Consider the following 19956-nt stretch of genomic DNA (forward strand, 5'->3'; position numbering starts at 1 on the left):
TTTTTCTGCATTTTTCTTTGATGTTCTGTCTCTCTCCATCAAAATGAAACTACTATGAAAGTCAGAGATTGTTCATTTTTGTGTAACTCAGGAGACCTACAAATAAGTTTTTCCCCAACTTTAAATAAGGACTATTTTGACTTTGTTAATCATGCAAAATTTGCAGATTCATGCAGATTTTTACAAATATATCATCCTAAACTCTCCTCCTCCTTGGAAGCATTTTTTGCATTCTGGTATAACAATAATCTATCCAGGTCATGTCAATTTCTTTTTTTAAACTTTGTCTCGTGTCTTGTCTCCTATAGATGGGTCAGAAAACAATCAGTTTGTCAGAGGGTACCAGGGCAGGAGTGTAAGCATGAGATCGCCAACTAAGCCCAAGGACACCCTGAACAAAGTTCTCCCACTGAGGTGGTCCTTTGGTTCCAGAGACCGTATCAAGCACTCTGCCCAGACTCAATCTGGAGAGCTGGTGGAGTATCTCGAGTCCGGTCGGCGTCCAAGATGTACCAAAGACCCCATCATCACGCTGGTGGCTACCCCGCCACAAAGAAACCCCCATGGAAGAGTCTTTGAAGCAGGACAGGACTGCAGTCCACCGAGCGGCAGCAGCCTCAGCTGTACAGACAGAGTCAGCTCTGAAAGTTGTTACTCCCCCAAAATACCAGAGGGACAGAGCAGAACTTTTGCAGAGAGAAACATCGGCCATGGAGGCGATAATGGCAGCAAAGATGTCAAAGCTCGAGATGATGATTCTCTGAGAAGGAGATCATCTAAGAGAGCGAGGCCAGACCAGGGCAGGACCCTGGAGTTCCAGCTACAGAGAGGGGCCATTCTAGGCGGTCAGTTCAGCCACAGCGCACCCCCGAGCAGAGATTCTACACTGAGAAGATCTAAGGTCCACATAGGGGCGACTCCCAGGGCACAAAAAGACTTGTTACAGATGGTCCTTCAGCCTGAGGACAGGAGGGTGCAAAGAGGACATGAAGGTCGGAGCCAAGAAAGTCTCTTCTCTTTTTTTAAGCCCGGTTTCTTGAAGAAAGACATTCCAAGGTCACCAGTCAAGGGGCAAGAGAAGCGCCTGAAAGACCATGAAGATCTGGGAAGGCTGGCGAGTAGCAATTTAGCCAAGCTGTCCCTCTCCAACGGGACTCTGACTGCTGCGGCACTAGAAGAGAGGAAAGGCGCCGGTGGGCCCAACTGCGATGGCCATAACTGCAAAGTCCAGCTGGTCAACGGAAAGGCTGGAAGTCATGACCCTGTCGACATCAAACGCGCTCACAGCTCCAGCAACATCCAGACGAAACTAGATTTGACATTTCGCAGGTGCGCCTCCCTGCAGAGGAACGGAGAAGTCACGATCCCTGCAGCTCACCGCGTCCTGCTGGCGGACAAGCCGGGTTACGCCACTCTGCAGCGGACGCGATACAGTACCACCTCACTGGGTAGGCACGGAGCTTTCCCTGAGGCCTGTTTTAAAGGTCACATTGCACTCTGAAATTAATTATTATGTTATGTGGAATTGTAAATAAAATCCTTTCAGTTTGTCTGGTCTAAAAAAACAAAAAGCACAAATTAGAGCTAATGTCAGCGGCATGGTTGATGTTTTTCTTCTTATGTCAGCTTGGTTTTAAAATGAGAAACTGCCTTTGGTGAACAAAGAAGTGGTGACAGTGGAAGCGGATTGGCCAAACATTCCTGCTGCTGTAATGCACTAATTGAAACTGTGGAATGAATTCCAATTGATGGATTAGGTGTAAGCTATTAAATTCCAGCAAATGCAGCCACACATGTCAAAATCTCAGTTGAAGCCAGCTTTTTCTTTGTTACCAATGCTAATGCTGATTTCCTGTTTGACAGGTGATCAAATACTAATTGTTTCCTTTTATATCCCATTATAAGTGCCTCTGTGAGAGCCTTGAATGACTGCTGAACACCCGAGCTCCCTACTGATTCCTCCACACCCACGCACTGGGAGAAGCCCACAGCTGGAGGCATCGCCGAATCAAAGTACATCTTCTCTCTCCCCTTCATAGTACTGTTCTAAGTTCTCACCTGTGTGTGTCTTAAATGAAATCTATGCAGAGATGAATTACTAAGGGAAAATACTGCTGTAATGTGATTTGTTTCCTGCACTTTTTGTGTTGTTTTTACACTGCTGTCTGCTGTTAGTACACTACATGTTTGAGTTTATGATCAACTTTTTTGAAAGTGGAGGTTGATATGGTGAATTTGCATAGTTTTAGTCCATTGTGGAGTGTGGCATGTACTGACTAAAGAACAGTTTACAGTTAATGGGCGATGATGTGTAAGATTGTTCTAAAGCGCTGCAAAAACTATACTAACACAGCACTGTTAACCGGCTGTATTATCAGTTAAATATTATATTTTGTTGCACTTTCTTTTTTGCACACTTTTCCATATCTGAGCTCATTTGGAACAATTGCATTGTACAAATTGGGCAAAACCAACAGATACAGATGAGGACAGAGTTATTAGCCTCCCCTTTTTCCAAAGTACTGATACACAGAGCAGGCAATTTTTAACAAAGCTTTTCCAAACATCCTAGTTTTATTTTGGATGCTTATGTTATTTTACTTATCAGTGCCAAAATTATTAGCCCAGTTGATGTAAAAAGTCAAATGTGAATCCCTTTTGCTGGATAACCACCTGCATGTTCTTCTTTGGTGAATCTCTCAAGCTCCTACAGATTCGATGGCCTTCTGGCATGGAACTTGGTCTTCAGTTCATCCCACAGATTTTAGGTAGGATCCAATTTAGGGTTTTGTGTAGTCCAGTCAATAATATTCACTTTGGTCTTCTCAGTCGAGTTCTTCCCCAGGAGCGATGTGTGTTTTGGGTCATTCCTGTGTTGCAAGATAGAGTTCCTTCCACATTGATGAGATCCTCAGTTCAAGATGCACTGGAGCATCCCCACAGCCTAATAATCCCACCACCGTGTTTCACTGTGGGGTCGGTGTTCTTTGGTTGTAGGCCTACAATGTAAGCAGAGTCTCTGTGGCCGAAGAGCTCTAGTTTTATCTCATCTGACCAAAGGACACGCTTCCAGTACGCTTATTATTTCTCCAAGTTGTTAGTAACATACTTTCATCTGTCTCTTCTGCAGAAGTTTTTCTTGCTCTGCAACCTCCCAATCCACTCCTGTACATGGTTCGAGTGATAGTCTTCTTGGAGACTACAATTCCCTACTTGACTAAGTCATTCAATGGTGTCTTGGCAGTTGTTGGCAAATTTTCTTTCCAGAGTCTTTGAGATCTTTGGCTTCCTACCTCTGCCAGGCTCGTTCTGTACTCTGTGACTCTCTTTTAATTTCTTGATGATACTTCTCACTCCAGTTGTTGACACCTGGAAATGCTGTGACCACTTTGTATATCCTTGCTTTGGGATTATCAAGATTGCTCTGTTACAAAAGCAATAGGGAAAATTAGAAATTTCATACAGGTGATAATAATTTTGTTCTCATCTGTACTTCGGCTGGTGAAGAGTATGTAAGGGGACTTTCATGACTAAAGGTTTGTTCTGGGGGGGTGTTGGAGCTGTGAAACCCCATTCTTTCCAAATGTGCATTTTCCAGTGGTTGGTTTGCTCTGACGTCATGAGGAAATTTTAAGAAAGCACAGAAAACATGTTTTTACCACCTCAGTGGCTTGCACAGCAATAAAGGAGAGGGCTGTTTTTTTTTTTTTTATCTCCACATCTGCTGCTCCAGTGTGTGGGAGAGTGAGTGTGTACTGTATGTCTTTTTCACTCGAGTTGGATTGAAATTTTGCTGATTTAAAAAAATCGTAGGTTGTTCTTTCATCGAAGACTTGAAGATAGGCAGAGTGTTAATGGCAATCATGCTTCAAAGCATTCCCTGAAAATTGTATAAAGTAGCCGCCAGAAGCAGGAGCTCTTCCTGAATATTTAGTGTCTGTTTAATTCAGAGTAATCACCATTTCTGGAGCTGCACCGTGATAGCTTTCTCCGATGCGGCGGAAGGATGAGCAAACCAGAAATAACTTTTTTTTTCTCTATTCAAACTCGACAATAAGCTTTTGATTTACAATAAACTGTTTTCAGTGTTTTAAATTTGTCACTGATGCTTTTCAGAGTCCCTGTTAGTTGCACACACTGTATCTGTCCTCGCTGTTTTATGTTCTGTCATTTGACGTAACTGTTTAAAATCACTATTTACCAAATTAAGTGATCATACATGAAGGATGTGTCTGATACATTATTTGGGAACAATGGCTAGATTCTATTTTATTAACTTTTTTAAAAGTCTACATTTTGTACCTGATGTGTAATTATGTAATTTAAGTACCAGATTAAAACTGTATGCTTCAGATTACCACGAAAGGGCGGAATAATAGGTTTGGTAGGTTTGAATGTGACACAACACACGCAAGTTCTTGAATCGGACTGTCTGTAACATCTGCATAACGTACTGAGAGTTTTATGGGTTGCAAATTAAACACAGCTTTTCTCACAAATCATGTCAGTGTGGCAGAATTATTTGTGGTGCATTTTTCTCAACATTGCTTCAAATAAATGAAAAACAGCTGAGTTTTTTCTTTTATTTAAAAAAAAAAGGCATTGCATGGCTCCTCTTAATTCATACTTAATCATCTTTTTTTTAAAACTCAAAGTGTGAATAATAACATTTTTAAATTTAAAAAAAAAAATGTTCATGCATACAAAACAATGTATAGATAATAACCAAGATTAATTTTCCAGAAACCAGTTTGTTAGTTACACCTGTTCAACTGCTTGTTAACACAACTATGAAATCAGCCAATCACATGGCAGCAACTACATGCATTTAAGTTTGCTGACATGCTCAAGGCTACCCGCTGGAGTTCAAACTAAGTGAAATTAAGTGGATATTTCAGAAACTGGTAATCTACTGAGATTTTCTCACACAACCAGTCCCTCGGGTTTACAGACAATGGTCTGAAAAATAGAAAGTATCCAGTATGTGGCAGTTCTCTGGGTGAAACTGAGGAAGAGTTTGCACAAGCTCACCAAAATTGGACAACAGAAGACTGGAAAACTGTTCCCTCCACTGATGAGTGTCAGGTTCTGTTCTGACATTCAGATGATAGGGTCAGAATTTGGTGCAAAAACAAAAATTATTGACACACTTCAGACACCTTGGAACCGACTCAGCATCATTTAAACACCACAGCCTATCTGAGTATTAATGCTTCCAGCAGGATGATACACCATGTCCAGCTCATATCATCTCACACTGGTTTCTTGAACATGACAATGAGTTTGCCTCCATAGTCATCACATCTCAAACCAATAGGGCATCTTTGGGATGTGGTGGAATGGGCGAGTCACATCATGGATGTGCAGCCAACAAATCTGTAGTAACTGTGTGATGATGTCATGTCATAATGGTTATTATTCTAATTAGTTAGTTAGGTCCTCCTGCGCCATTCGGCGCATTGGGCGTCAAATGTCCGCCAACGTACTCGATCAGCTGCAGCTGCTTCGCCCTCATCGCAATGTCTGTGGTGCGTAAATCATCGATGAAAGTTCTCTACCATGTTGTACAGGGACAGCCTGGTTTCCATCTTGGTTACGTCCCTCTGCAGCTTCTAATCGTCTCAGTGTTTTCAGCTGGTGCTAATTGGCCACACCTAGTCAGGTGTGGATAAAAGCATACCTGAGGCAAGCTTTCCGGCAGTGCACTAGTCTTTGCCTTGGTGGCACCAGCCATTTTAGCCAACCTGGTTTTCCATTTTAGGATGAAACCTCTTCTCACCCACACTCTGTTGTTCGTCTCCTTTTTTTATGTTGCGGCTTTTGAGCCGGGTCGTAACAGGGTGGGTTCCACATGATGGCAATCTTGGGCAGTTGGTGTGGGGGTTGGCATAGAACATGACCTGCAAAGCGCACATGTCGCTCAGTCACAATGTCCTGGAGGGGACGTGTGGCAGTCCGACGGTGTACTTCTTCATTGGTGACATGGTCCCGGTAAGAGACCCCCAGGTTCCCTCTTAGCCATCGCTGTTGGGCCACATTGAGTCTTCTGGCTGATGTTTTCCACATCTCACAAGTACAGATCGCGGTAGGTATAACGATGGAGTTGAGCAGACGAATCTTCGTCACCAGATCGATCTTTGGGATTGACCAGATCGTCCGGAGCCGCTGAAAGACCGTACCTGCTTTTGCAAGCCGACAGACTGTAAAAACAGACTGTAGCAGTGGGTGGGCATCACTGGTTCAGCTCTGCAGTGGTTTAGGTCCGACCTCTCTGAAAGGACTTTGTGTGTCATAATGAATGATTTTACCTGTACTTCCGCTGCCCTCCCCTGGGGGGTACCTTGGGGTTCCATTCTTGGTCCTCTACTGTTCTCTTTCTATTTGCTACCAGCTTATATGCTGATGGCTGTCAAGTCTATTTCCTTTTAAAACACAGTGGTTCTGTTCAGCCGCTCCTTAAATGTCTCAAAGACATCAGGGGGTGAATTTTCTTAATAAGATAAGATAAGATAAGATAACCTTTATTAGTCCCACACGTGGGGAATTTGTTTTGTCACAGCAGGAAGTGGACAGTGCAAAAGTTATGAGGCAAAAATTAGAACACAATAAGAATAAATACAGTACACAACTGTACAGAATAGAATAAAATAAAATACTATATACAGTAGAATAAAATAAAATAAATATACAATAAGATAAAAATAGAATACAAATACAAATACTATATACAACTGAGTAAAAATACAACGATGACAGAAAGGATTATTGCACTTAGTATTATTGCATATGTATGGATGTGTGTGCTTGATCAGTTAAAGTCTTTATTATGGAGTCTGACAGCAGTGGGGAGGAAAGACCTGCGAAATCTCTCCGTCCCACACCGTGGGTGCCGCAGTCTCCCACTGAAGGAGCTGCTCAGTGCTGTCACAGTCTGCTGCATGGGGTGGGAGATGTTGTCCATCAGGGATGACAGCTTAGCCGCCGTTCTCCTGTCACTCACCACCTCCACTGGGTCCAGAGGGCATCCTAGAACAGAGCTGGCCCTTCGGATCACCCTGTTCAGTCTCTTCCTGTCCCCAGCAGAGATGCTGCCGCCCCAGCAGACCACGCCATAAAAGATAGCAGAAGCCACAACAGAGTCATAGAATTTCTTCAGGAGTGGGCCCTCCACTCCAAACGACCTGAGTCTCCGCAGCAGGTACAGCCTGCTCTGCCCTTTCCTATAGAGGGCGTCTGAGTTATGAGTCCAGTCCAGTCTATTGTTCAGATGAACACCAAGGTACCTGTAGCTGTCCACAGCCTCAATGTCCATACCTTGGATGTTCAGTGGTTGCAGTGGAGAATGCTTGTGCCTGCGGAAGTCTACCACCAGTTCCTTGGTTTTACTGGCGTTGATCTGGAGGTAGTTCAGCTGGCACCAGTCCACAAAGTCTTGGGTCAGACCTCTGTACTCCTTGTCGTCCCCATCAGTGATGAGGCCGACTATTGCAGAGTCATCAGAGAACTTCTGCAGGAAGCACTGGGTGGAATTGTGGGAGAAGTCTGCAGTGTAGATGGTGAAGAGGAACGGAGCCAGAACCGTTCCCTGTGGGGCCCCCGTACTGCAGACGACCCTGTCCGACACACAGCCCTGAGTCCTCACATACTGTGGTCGGTCGGTGAGGTAGTCCAGGATCCAGGTAGTGAGGTGATGGTCCACTCCAGAGTTCACCAGCTTGTCCTTTAGAACCGAGGGAAGAATGGTGTTGAAGGCACTGGAGAAATCAAAGAACATGATTCTCACAGTGCTTCCAGCGGTCTCCAGGTGAGCGAGGGAACGATGTAGGAGGTGAATGACGGCATCATCCGCTCCAATGCCAGGCTGGTAGGCAAACTGAAGTGGGTCCAGTGATGAGCTTATTAGGCGCCGAAGCTGAGCCAGGACCAACCGCTCCATTTTAATGAAAGAAAAGACTGAGGTCACAGTTCTTAAATCCAGTGGCTCCAGCTGTTTCCCTGCCTTTGACTTTTTCTGTTTGGCTCCACATGAAAAATCCAGCATCACCAATTTAGGTGTGAAGATGGACCCCAGCCTCCTTCCACTTGAGGCGGCAGTGCAAAACCAAGCCCATCCTGTCTAGATGGCACCGATCCACGCATTTATCATCTCTCGGATTATTATAATAGTCTTTTAAGTGGAATTCACAAGGCTTCCCTCTCACATCTACCGCTTTGTACAAAATGCTGCTGCACAATTTTTAGCATCCCTTCACTGGCTTCCCGTTCAGTTTTGAATCCCTTTTAAAATGATGTAATTTGTTTTTAAGACTCTTAATGATCTTGCCCCTTCTTATTTGTCTGAGCTGCTTCACCCTTACATGCCGTCACGTGCTCTTAGATCAGCTTTTGACTGTCCCAAAGACATTTTATAAAACCAGAGGAGCCAAAGCCTTTGCAGCTTTGGCTCCTAAAATGTGGAATGAGCCGCCCCCAGAAGCAGGCAGGCTATATCCTTTGCTGTTTTTAAAACCTTTTCTCTTTGGCTTTTAACTCAGTATGAGTTGTCATCTGTCTTGAACTTTTACCCTTTGTATGTACCTGTGCTATTTTTAAATGTTCTTTAGCACCTATGTATTAACTTAGAGCTGATTTGAATGGAGTGAATAGTCCAAGTGTGAGCCATATTTCAAAGCTTGTAGGGAAGTGCCATGAAGTGCTTCACACCACATTTCATACACTGACACAACACAGCGCTGGGTGAACTATTTGAATTACTACAAGGTTGCCTTATCTCACCACAGCTGTTACCAGCAGCATTTTGTTTCTGCCTACGCCTTCTTTTTCTTTAGTTTCCCAGGTTAAAGAAGTTTCTTGCACACTGACAGAGCCTCACTGGGTTAGGTGTTGCAAAGATACATAAGATGTGCGAGATATTCTTTGAAAGAGCCTAAAAATCTAAAAATGTCTAAAACTATATCAGGACATCTCTACCCTGAAGGAGTCTGTGCTAGAAGAAGAAATCGTTACATCAGTTTCATTGAGACTGGGAGATGTACATTTTCAGGGTGTTTTTCAAACGGACCAGCATTAGAATAAAATGAAATGGAGTCTAACTTTTGGTCTTTTACTAAAGAAGGCCAAATAGGGGAAGAAAAATAAGCCCTTTCATCTATTTAAACAGGAACATGGCTGTGTGTTAGCTGTTCAACACTTGTATAAATACACTGTAACAAATTCCTGTAAAAACTGCAGCAGGATTTTACAGTAAGCAGGCTGTATTTCAAAAATCTAGTAGTATTGTGTAAACAGCAAAGCATTCTGGGAGCTGGTGGAAGTTTATTTGACTGTTACATCAAATGTACTGACTATACTTGAATTACAATTTCCCAATCACTGCTGGAATCAGAGTTACCCAATCTAAGATATAGACAAACCACCAAAGCAACATCCATATGTGTTATTTACATGTTTATTTTTTTAATCTGTGAAGAAAGTGGCGGTCGCCTCTGTTACAGTTAAATTTCAGTCGATGCTAAACGGTTACCACTGACCCGTCCCATCTCATGTTTCCTCATGTTATATGTAGATAATAGGTTCAAATGTTGCTCTGTGCCAAGCTGACTGAGGCTATAGAGAGAAATAAGGATTGTTATTACTAACTGTAGTTCAGAATAATGGCAATTTTTGTTCTGCTATTTATTTCCTAAAAGTATTTGTAGTATGATACATGAATATATTTGCAAAAGCTTGTGTGCCACCTCTTTTGGGCACAAACTGCTGCCACTAATCGAGTGCAATTCTGTGGGAAACAGAATTAGGACCAAATTATTAAAGAGAGTCTGTTACATTTGGGACATTTGCACAATTAGCTTGTACTAATCTCTAGATATGAATAACAGGTATTTTTTTTCTGTCAAATATATTATAATTTTGCAAAATAACTTACTGCAGAAATTACACTATTACTGTAAAAACTTAAGTGCCCCTATATACACACTCTAGAAATTACAGTATTACTGAAAAAACTTCAAGCATCAGGAGAAAGCATCAGTAAAATAATCAAGTATCTTCTTGTAAAAACAAAAAACCTTTGGGCCACTCTTCTTTACAATATTGTTTCAGTTCATTGGGGTTTGCGGTCATTCATGTATGCACAGCTCTTATAAGTTCCCACCCCAGCATTTCCACAATGACCTTAAACCCCAGCCAGGTTTAAAGTCCTGTTTTGGAAAAGGCCTTTAACATTTAACCTGCTAACTGAGTCCTGTAGAGTCTGAGGCGTAGCTCTTGGGGTTTTGGCAGTTACTACAGGCATTGCACGGTCTGGCCTTGGAGTGTATTTGCTGGGACATCCACTCCTGGGAAGACTGCCAACTATCTTGAATCATTTGTGAATAATCCTTCTCACTGCTGAATGATGGACTTCAAATGGTTTCGACGTGACTTTATAACCCTCCCCTGATTGATGTGAAGCTGATGTCTTTCCTTGTTGGTATTGCATTAGCACTGACCCAATTGTTCCAGACCTGCAAACTGACAAAACTTCTCCTTTCGTAGCGGTGCATTCACTTTTAGATGATCAATTAATCAGGTGTATTTGATTAGCAGCACCTGGCTCTTTCTCCATTTCCACAGGTTTTACAGCTTTTCCAATCTTCCTGCTGATCATCACACAGCTGTTCCTGAGCCCTCCTCAAAGCCACTACTTATGGAGCTGCAGAGCTTCAGTCGTCGCTGTATTGTTGAATAGCTCACAGTTAGAGTGACTCTGGCTTCCATGCTTCTTGTCTGGCTCTGTAATCTGTTTGGAAGACTTTCTGTTGTCTTCTGTGTGCAGACACCTGCAGAGAAACCCCTCCGAAAAAGCAGGGGGCAAACTGAGCCTGGGAGAGCTCCTGTGGAGAGACTTAGCGAGGACACTCACGCACACTCAGGAAGCGGGATCATCACTACTGTGGACTTTGTGTTGGACTATTGTTGCACTGTTCCCTTGTAAATAAACTCACTGTGTTATTGAAGAGAGACTGTGTCTGTCCTGACACGATTTTGACATTCAGCTATGTGAGCGTGAAGGTAGCATGAAGGGGTTATCCCAGGTGTGACAGAGCCAGAAGCCAAACAAGACCCCAGAAAGGTCGGCAATCAAACCTTTTACGTTCAAGTTCACACCTAGAGCCAATTTAGAATCAACAATTAACCAATTGGGAAAGTCAGGAGCCTCTCTACACTCTGCATATTCTGCATTTGTTCAGCATACCCTGGAGAACAGTGAGGGTTATAGACTGCAAGACAAAGGGATCATGGACTGAATCTCAAATGAGGAGGTTTGTGTTTCTTATTCACTTTCTTATTCTTGCCATGACCAAAGATCATTTAAAAAGACATTAGCTTATTTTGTATGCAGCAACATGCTTTAAATGTTCTCACAGCATCTGCTTCATTAACAGGACTTGCTGTGCAAATAAATTCCTATTAACATACACAGACTAATATAATGCCCAGTGTTGTCCAACAAGGCTAATGTGTTTTCTATGTCTAAGTTACCAAAATAAGGGAGGCTCTGCTTGTTATAATTATACAGAGCTGCAGAATTATATGCTCTTCTGCAGCAGGAGGGCCAGATGCCCAACACGACACTGAATAGAACTGCTGATCAAATGTAAATAAAAACAGCTTTCACTGTTTGACATTTCCGCAAGACCTTTCAGGAAAATGGTTGCTAACAGAGAAGCGGTGTGCTGGAGCAATATTAATCATCGCATATTCAGCCTCTGGTGCTTTCTTTGATGTCAGCAGGAAAACAAGCCAGGGTCTGGTGTGTTACTGCAATGTTCACTCTTGTTATCAAAAGATTGTAGCCTGATGCACACTCAAGCACTCTGATAGAACCCTTAAACTCTGCGAAAAACACGGCTGTATGTCTGAACATGCCAGCTTTTCTTTTTTAATGATTCCAGAAACACTTCACTAACAAGTGTAAAACATAGACTTCAAAGTACTTGTTGTTTCTTGTTATTCCTCAAGCACATTTTTCACAAATGCACCACTTTCCTGTTATTTTCTGCAATGCAGTTATCCAGGATGGATACAAAGGGAAATGGGACTGATAGATGAGGACTTCTTTTCTCCTCAAATCTGGCTCTGTTCCACTAGCAAGTATGTGATTTCAGAGGAAACAGAATTGAATCACCCTGAGTGTGGTGGTGCCTGATTGACAAACTGTTTGAATTACCTCTGCAGACACCCTACATCAACATAGGTTAGCATGGGGTATTACTCCTCAGCATCACGATGGGTTTCCTCATGTGTTTAATAAGACTTGATGGATGTTCAGAAGCACAGCGCTTGAATAAATCATGACTCCTTTGGTACTCTCAATGGGTAAATCAGAAAAAGCATGGCTTATCATTTATTTATGTATTCTTGGTTTTTCTGCAATAAGCATCATATTGCTGCCTGCAAAGTATAATTCATGTAAATACTTTACAAAGTTGTCGGTAGCTTCATTTCCATTGTTGTATGATCGTTTTTTATATGGTGATTATAGTTTGTTTAAAGTCTGAAGCAACTCAAGCTTTTAAATAAAACAAGTGACAAGAGAAAGAAAATGTCAGATTTAAATTCATAAACAAAGTCTGGGCATTATCCACACAAGGTAACACCAAACCAAAGTATCATACAAAGAAAAGAAACATTTAAATTGTACAACTTCCTCTAAATGATTCAATAACATTTGTGATTTAAACCCTTAAAGCTTGAAATATAAAATAATTGCCATAAAATTCTAGTTATTGAACCATCTGACAAATTAGTTAAAAATAATAATTCAATTTTATTTTCCATATTTGTATCGTGTTTGTAGCAATTGCTTAAAATGTATTGTGCCATTTATTTAGATTTTTAATGCGGGGGGGGGGATCACAACAATGATGTAGATGCCTCAAAAACTCACAAAAAACTGTATGAATCAAATATGAGACACTAGGCGTTAAGGGGTTATTAGGATATTAGAAACACTTCGTGTGCTGAGCTCCTTTTGCTTTTTTGATCCACACCCTGCTGAGAAGACATCCAGGAAAAGGTGAGTACTGCTAATATTAACCATATGCCTGCAAATAATCATAAAGTCTGCACAGTTCTGATCAGGTGTGACGAGCAGTCCCCCCTCTGCTTCTTCGCCTTTAACAAGCTGTCATTTAAACAATACTCCCAAAATATCAGACTCAATAAACCCAATGAAGAAAACAAGTTAGCTTTTATTTTCTTCAGCTTTTTAATGTCAATCCTCAATAAACTAATAAAAATATAGATAAAAAAGAGTAGTACCAATGTTCTCATCAGACCCACAGAAGCAAGTGCTTCATTCTTATATACATATTTATTTCATTTAATTATGCACTTATTCCTATTTGAAAGCCTTGAAATGAAGCATACCAAACAGAATATAGTATTCCTGAAAAGTTTTTCATTAAAGTTGTAATTTATTCCAAGCACTTTTTTTTTATCAGCACATCTTAAAGAACCAGCTTTAAAAAGACTTTGAGCCAGTGTGCTGTGCTCAGAGTCTCATGCTCACCTGTTGCTGCAATATTGGAGTGAAAATGACTTCCAAACAAATTCCTGCTCCACACCAGTGTGGAACAATATAGCTCTAATACTGAAGGAGTCACTGCTTTTTATGACTCTGACATTTTCACACCTTCACAAGGCATTGCTTTCATTATAGTTGGGTTTGTTCATTGAATTCTATTATTTTTTGACATTTTTCCAGTTTTAAACCCTTGAAACATACCAATAGAAGCTTTTCCCAAAATGTCACTTAGAGCGAACAATATTATACAAGCTCATTTCAAAAGACTAGGTTTACTATATAGACTTACACCCAGATCCTGCACACGTGATATTATAACGCTGCATTAAAACCAGATGATATCCAGCCCCGTGTCAGTGTGTCACATCAAACAGACGTGGAATAATACAGCTCTGAAAGTTCACCTGCCAGGGGGACGATCAGGGTGCAAAAAAACGTGTCTTTTATTCCTCTTTTTGCAATCCACGTGTCATTTGTTATAACAAATAGCATGGCATTACATCAATTTCCTAATAGCTACAAAGACACACTTGTGCTCTGATACAGAGCATAATAAAACAGGGTGCATCAAAAGGCTGTTTGAGGCCAGGAGGTGGACAAAACTCATCATAACAAGGGTAATTGCTGCTGTTGCTGGGGCAGAAATTTCGGGGGAGGTTAACTCTCCTGTGGCTATAGCTGCTTTTGAAATTTATGAAATTGCGTCAGTGTAAATCAAAAGGGAGGTGGGCACACGCAGGAGCCCCTAACTTCCATCACAAGATCATGTGCCCTCAGCATCGAAATCATCCCATCTGCCACATTTGCACTGACACATTTATAGAAATCTATGCAGGCTGAGTGCATGTTAGCCACTCTCCTCCATCTCTTTGGCTTGAAGGTGATGACTAATGCCACTGGCAAGATAGCGAGTGAGCAACAGCGTGCAATTCTTTTCTGAAGGCACTTCTAGTCAGTGAAAGTGGGTGTGAGGATACATGCACAACTATACCACATTGTGTTCATGAACAATCCATTGTGCAGCATAGCAGTGGTTCTGTTTGGCTCAATGCCATTTTCATACTGAGCTACAAATACACCTATTGATGGAAAACATGGAATTACAGGCCGCTGGAAGAGGACACAGCCACATTGAATTTCTTACTGTTTCTTTTCAACCTCAATGGGATTATTTTCCACCACTTTTTGTGGTCCCTTTGTGACCAATTTATTTACACTAACATTACATTTACAGCGTTAACGTTGACATTTAATGGAGTCTGAGCAAAGCAGGACGTGAGCTTCGCAAAGGTTGGCACAGCAAGAGTTACAAGTATTGGCAGTTCTGTCTGAATCCTCCATTCACAGAGGTTAGAGTAGAGAAAATAACATATTTTTGCAAAAACATCACGCTGCCCTCTGCAGCCCCTGCAGATTCTCTCATTCTGGGTCAGCCTGACCTTGAGCCCCTGCTGGAGTGGACCCGGTGCTCTCTCTCTGTCTTTCCATATTACTCTTCAAGCATCATTTCATCTAGTTGGCTGTTGAGAATTTGTTTGCTGATAAGTCCCTTCCTGAAATGACCCCCTCCTTCAACCCAGTAACCCGATGCTCCTTAGCCTTGGAGATTCACTCACCCTCATGTTACCTTATGCAGTAAAAACACTACTTTGATTTGTGTGTGCTTTCCCGTTCACTGGATCTGTGTGACAAAAGTCTTGCAATCAAAATCTGAAGTTCATTCTAAAGCTTGATAATCTGTGAATTCATTTAGGGCCCCTCCAGTGTTATTACACCGGTTTATGTAATTAAGTCCCTCCGGAGACTTTAACTGAAATTTAAATTCAAAATGCTGCTCTTAGGAGGTGAGACGCGCAGGAGCAGAAAAACACTCATTAGCGGTGCCACGCAGTTTTGTCATCAGGGCTATAACCACAGTCAAAGGTAATCTGTCAGTAGTGTTGACAGTAAATAGGCTGCCTTGAGATTTCATTATGAAGTGTGTGTGTAAGGAATTACCATTTAAATGAGATGTAATGACAGCTTTATCCCACTCTGCTGGGTTTTGGGGTTTTTTTTGTTTGTTTGTTTTTTGATACTGAATACAGCTACCAAAACCTGGAACACCAGTTTGACCAGTTTGTTAGGTACACCTGTTCAACTTCCTCTTTGACACAAATACCTAATCAGCCAATCACATTGCAGCAACTCATTGAAGTTAGAAATATAAAGATGGTCTGCTGGAGTTCAAACTGAGCATCGGAATGAGGAAGAAAGGTGTTCAAGTGACTTTGAGTGTGGCATTTGTGAACGCACAATGGGTCAAACTCTGATTGCAGGGGAAACAGGAAACAGAGGCTAAAGTTTAGGCATGCTCACCAAAAACGTTTCCTGTTCTGATGAGTCTCCATTTCTGCTATGACATTCAGATGGCTGGGTCACAGTTTGATTTAAACAGTATGAAAGGAAGAATCCATCCTGCCCCGGATCAAAGTTTTAGTGGTTTGGGAGAGAACTCCACAGCCCGCCTGATGCTGATCATGTCCATACCTTTATGACCACGGTGTGACGATCATCTGATGGCTGTTTCCAGGAAAATAACACACAATGTCAAAAAAGCTCAGATCATCACAAATCGGTTTCTTGAACTTGTACTGAACTCAAATAGCCTCTGCAGTCACCTTTGGGATGTGTTAGAATGGGGTATTCACATCATGTCGAGATGGACCAAAACCTCTGAGTGAATTTAGCTCTGAAGACAAGAGAGGGTGTACCTAATAAAGAGTCCACCAAGTATATATTATCATAATCATTTACTCTTTTACTTTTTTATATTACTTCATTACTTTGTTTCCTATGCCATTGAGGATCAAAACAATAAAGATGTTTTGTTACAGTTTCTGTTAATTTCAGCTGCAGTTTGGCTGAATAAATCTCATCAAAACTAACATTTTACTTCTGATGTTTCACTACTGATAATTAGATGATGTTTCAAACCATTGAAGTGAGAAACTGAAAATGAAATCCACATTTCACTCACCCTTATATTTAGAGAATCGCAAGATCTCTTTAGAAGAAAAAAAAACTGCAATCAAGATGTCCCGTCTGATTTTACGGTGCAAAATGCGAGCCTTTGAAGACAAAAATCCATCACACACTGACAAATTCACACACACATTTTATTATTGATTAGAGTAAAACAAACCCACCCACTGGGTGAGACAAGAGCTTTCACAGTAAGCACAGTAAACACAGTTTTCCAGTAGCAGGTAAGAGTTACAGTTACAGTAAGACAGGCTGCACACGGCAACAGCCAATTCACAGTGAGAGTCTCCAAAGCCAGCGTGGAGACAAATGCCTCCAAAAAAAAAGTCACACAGTCACCAAGGTACAGCAGAATAACATTTGGAGATGCATGAATAATGACATTCAAGCACACACAAAGAGAAGATCAGTACTAAGTCTGCAAATCCTTTGTCTTTGCCAGTGAAGGCGTGCAGTCTGTCCTCGGTGATTGCATGAGAGGAGTAGCTCATCCTCCAAGTGCTACTAGAGGGGTTTTTTGCATACTGTCTCATTAGTGCATAATCTGCCCTCAGCCGTGTGTGCTATTCTTTAATGGTGCAGCTGGCTTGACCTTTAGAATGTGTTAAATGTGCTCACATGCTTTTTCTTCTCCACCACAACATTGATAAACTTACAGTGCACAACACAAAACAGTGACAAATCTGCACTTTTCTGCTACCACGATGTAGTAATTTAAGACACATTAAGTACAACGCAGCTGTGTGATGAAGTTGGCTTTACATCAAACCTTTACACAGATACCATACTGCTAAATCAAGAATAGTTTAAACAAAGTCAGATTTTTTTTTAAAATGGCACATGTCAGCTGCAAGTTGCCTATTGTTCCTTTTTTCATTCTCATTCTTTAAAAATATGACGACTACAGTTGATACATTAATTCCTCACAACAAACATAAACACGTCTCCAAACTTCACCGGTAATATCACCACTTGGTACATTAACGCAGTGTGTGTGTGGCATAGAAATTCCTCCTCTTGTCACGTGTTGATGTGAACAGCGGGTGCTTTCCGAGGAGGGAAAGAAAAAAGAGAGACATCTGTACTGGCAGATGGCTCGTTGCTGGGGGTGGCAGTTAGCAGTGGTCGGGGTGGCCAGATAGCTGTCAATCTCAGTGCACAGCCACGGTGACGGGCAGCATGTTTTGGAGCAGTTCCCGTGATGACTGCGAGCGGGATGGATGAGAGCTCTCTGGCGCAACCCTCAAACTCAAGCCTTCAGCCTGAGCAGGGGCGACTCTGAAGCCTCTGTGGGGTGGTCGAATAGCTACAATGAACTGCCTCTTGAATGTTTCGCTCAACACAATGTAGATGAAAGGGTTGATGCAGCTGTTGGCATAGCCCAGGCTGATGGCGATGTTGTAGACATACAGGAAAGCAAAGCTGGGCCGCTGTACTCCCAGGTGGGCCAGCTGGAGGATATAATAAGGGGCCCAGCATAAGAAGAAGGCCAGGCAAATGGCCACTGCCATGCGGGTCACCTTTCTTGTACGCACCCTGAGGCTGCGCTGGGGTAGTGGAGCAACTGTGGCTGACATATTTTGAAGAATCTTGAAGAAGACACTGCAGATGACCACTAAAGGAAGAGCAAAGCCCAAGAAGAACTGGTACAGGGTGAACCAGTATGTATCTGTGGCCGGGTTTGGGAGCAGGAGGGCGCAGCCGACCGAGCCGTCCTTGAGACCCATGAGTCCAGTGTACATCCAGACCGGAGTAATGGAGACCAGAGAAAACACCCACACCAGCGCCACTGCCGCCCCTGCCACGAAGGGGGTTCGAACGTGTTTGAAGCGGATGGGGTGGACTGTTGCCAAGTAGCGGTCCAGAGTCATGACAGTCAGAATGTACGTGCTGACGATCTGGCTGTTGGAATCAAGCGCTGTGATGACAGTGCACATGGTGCCACCGAAGCACCAGGAGCCATTGCCCACGAGCTGGTGAATGAGAAAAGGCATGCCAAGGAGAAAGAGGAGGTCTGCGATGGACAAGCTGAAGATAAATATGTCTGGCACTGATGGATGAGAGCAGAACTTGGTCTTCTTCACAATGGTGTAAATGAGAATGCAGTTCCCAGTGATCCCAAAGAAACAAATAACACCAAAGATGCTGGGCATGAGCACATTGTTGTACTGCTCATGATCTGGTAGAAAGGACAAAAACAGAATATTCTCCATCAGCTTTCTTTCCTTATAACTTTTTTTCATTCATTTGTTTTCAAAGTGTCAATAACTACTTTTTGCATGAAAATGAACAACATAATATTTCATCTCTGGTGATAAATCTCTATGCATGTGCCCAATTCAACAGAAAAACGAGAAGAAGAAAAGCTTACCTTTTTCCAGATTGTCAGGTGAGCTGAGGTACGAAGAAGATGAATTCATAATGTAGTCCTCCATCCAACCTCGAAGAATAATACGAATATACTCTAAAATAACTTATATATCAGTTTAAGGCAAAGAAGATAGATGAGCTTGAGAAAATACGCATATTTTAAATATACATATGCATACAAAAATCCAGCTTAAACTGTTGCTTTATGGCTTTGATAGCAGAGGTTCAGCCGCGCGCGCATGTTTTTGTCGTCCAAGACACTTCAGCAGGCACGCGACAGATAAAACGCGCGCGCTCGCGTCAGCTCTGAGTCTGGTATTTGGCAACTGCGAGATAAAGTACTCCGCAACTCGGAGACCCTTAAAAAAATCATCATTCTTATTTCTAAGTTTGTGTCGTCACCCACTGAACAGCTGTGAGCTATACTTTCCGCCGCCAGTGTGAGTAATACTGGAAGTCATTCTTGAGTGAATACCTAATGGACGATATCCTCGCTTCATTCCACCTTATTTTCTTTTAAAAAGCGTTAGCCGTCAGACCAAATAGCTTTATCATTCACAATGCCGTTACGATGGAGGTCACACGATAGGTTATCTGTTATAAACAGTCTAATTAATTGTCCAACTGAACAGTGTCACTCTCCATATTGTTTGCTGTGTAATATTTGGAAAAGATATGCACATTTCTTATCTCAACTGTGCGGTATTAACATATGGCTAAGTACTTCTGGTAGCAACCCTTGATTGGTTAAAGACAGAAAGAACCCATTTTTGTTTATTCCCACTAGGTGGCAGCATTGTCAAGGTTTTAATACCTCTGCTGTCAAAGGCCAGGATTAAAAGCAGATGTGCAAGAAATGAAAACAGGAAAACAGAAGACCAAATATTCCAGCAATTATCCAAGTAAAGCTTTATGAGATGGCGTTTATACATATCGTATTTTATGGCTGAAGCCATATGGATCCTTGAACATAATATTGAGAAATTTGCATT

At 42.0% G+C, this 19956-nt stretch overlaps 2 protein-coding genes across 3 annotated transcripts in view; one reads left to right on the plus strand and one right to left on the minus strand.

Moving 5' to 3' along the window:
* The window catches only part of usp43b (ubiquitin specific peptidase 43b), an 86591-nt gene extending 82099 nt beyond the window's left edge, over nt 1–4492 (plus strand). For both annotated transcript variants that reach the window (XM_085403231.1, XM_085403233.1), the window contains 2 exons: nt 309–1448; nt 1906–4492. In XM_085403231.1, coding sequence (XP_085259357.1) covers nt 309–1448; nt 1906–1916 — 1151 coding nt within the window. In that variant the 3' untranslated portion in view covers nt 1917–4492. The remainder of the gene's footprint in view (nt 1–308; nt 1449–1905) is intronic.
* A 13253-nt stretch (nt 4493–17745) lies between these two features.
* mchr1b (melanin-concentrating hormone receptor 1b) lies at nt 17746–19353 on the minus strand. Its single transcript, XM_085405112.1, has 2 exons — nt 18966–19353; nt 17746–18773 (listed from the first exon to the last, which is right to left on the minus strand). Exons 1-2 carry the CDS (start codon nt 19027–19029, stop codon nt 17746–17748), a joined length of 1092 nt encoding a protein of 363 aa, XP_085261238.1. The 5' UTR covers nt 19030–19353.
* Nucleotides 19354–19956: the final 603 nt, after the last annotated feature.

Source organism: Rhamphochromis longiceps, linkage group LG4 (assembly GCF_057381845.1).
Source record: "Rhamphochromis longiceps isolate RC_006_pf linkage group LG4, R_longiceps_female_GT1.1, whole genome shotgun sequence".
Taxonomy (NCBI): domain Eukaryota; kingdom Metazoa; phylum Chordata; class Actinopteri; order Cichliformes; family Cichlidae; genus Rhamphochromis; species Rhamphochromis longiceps.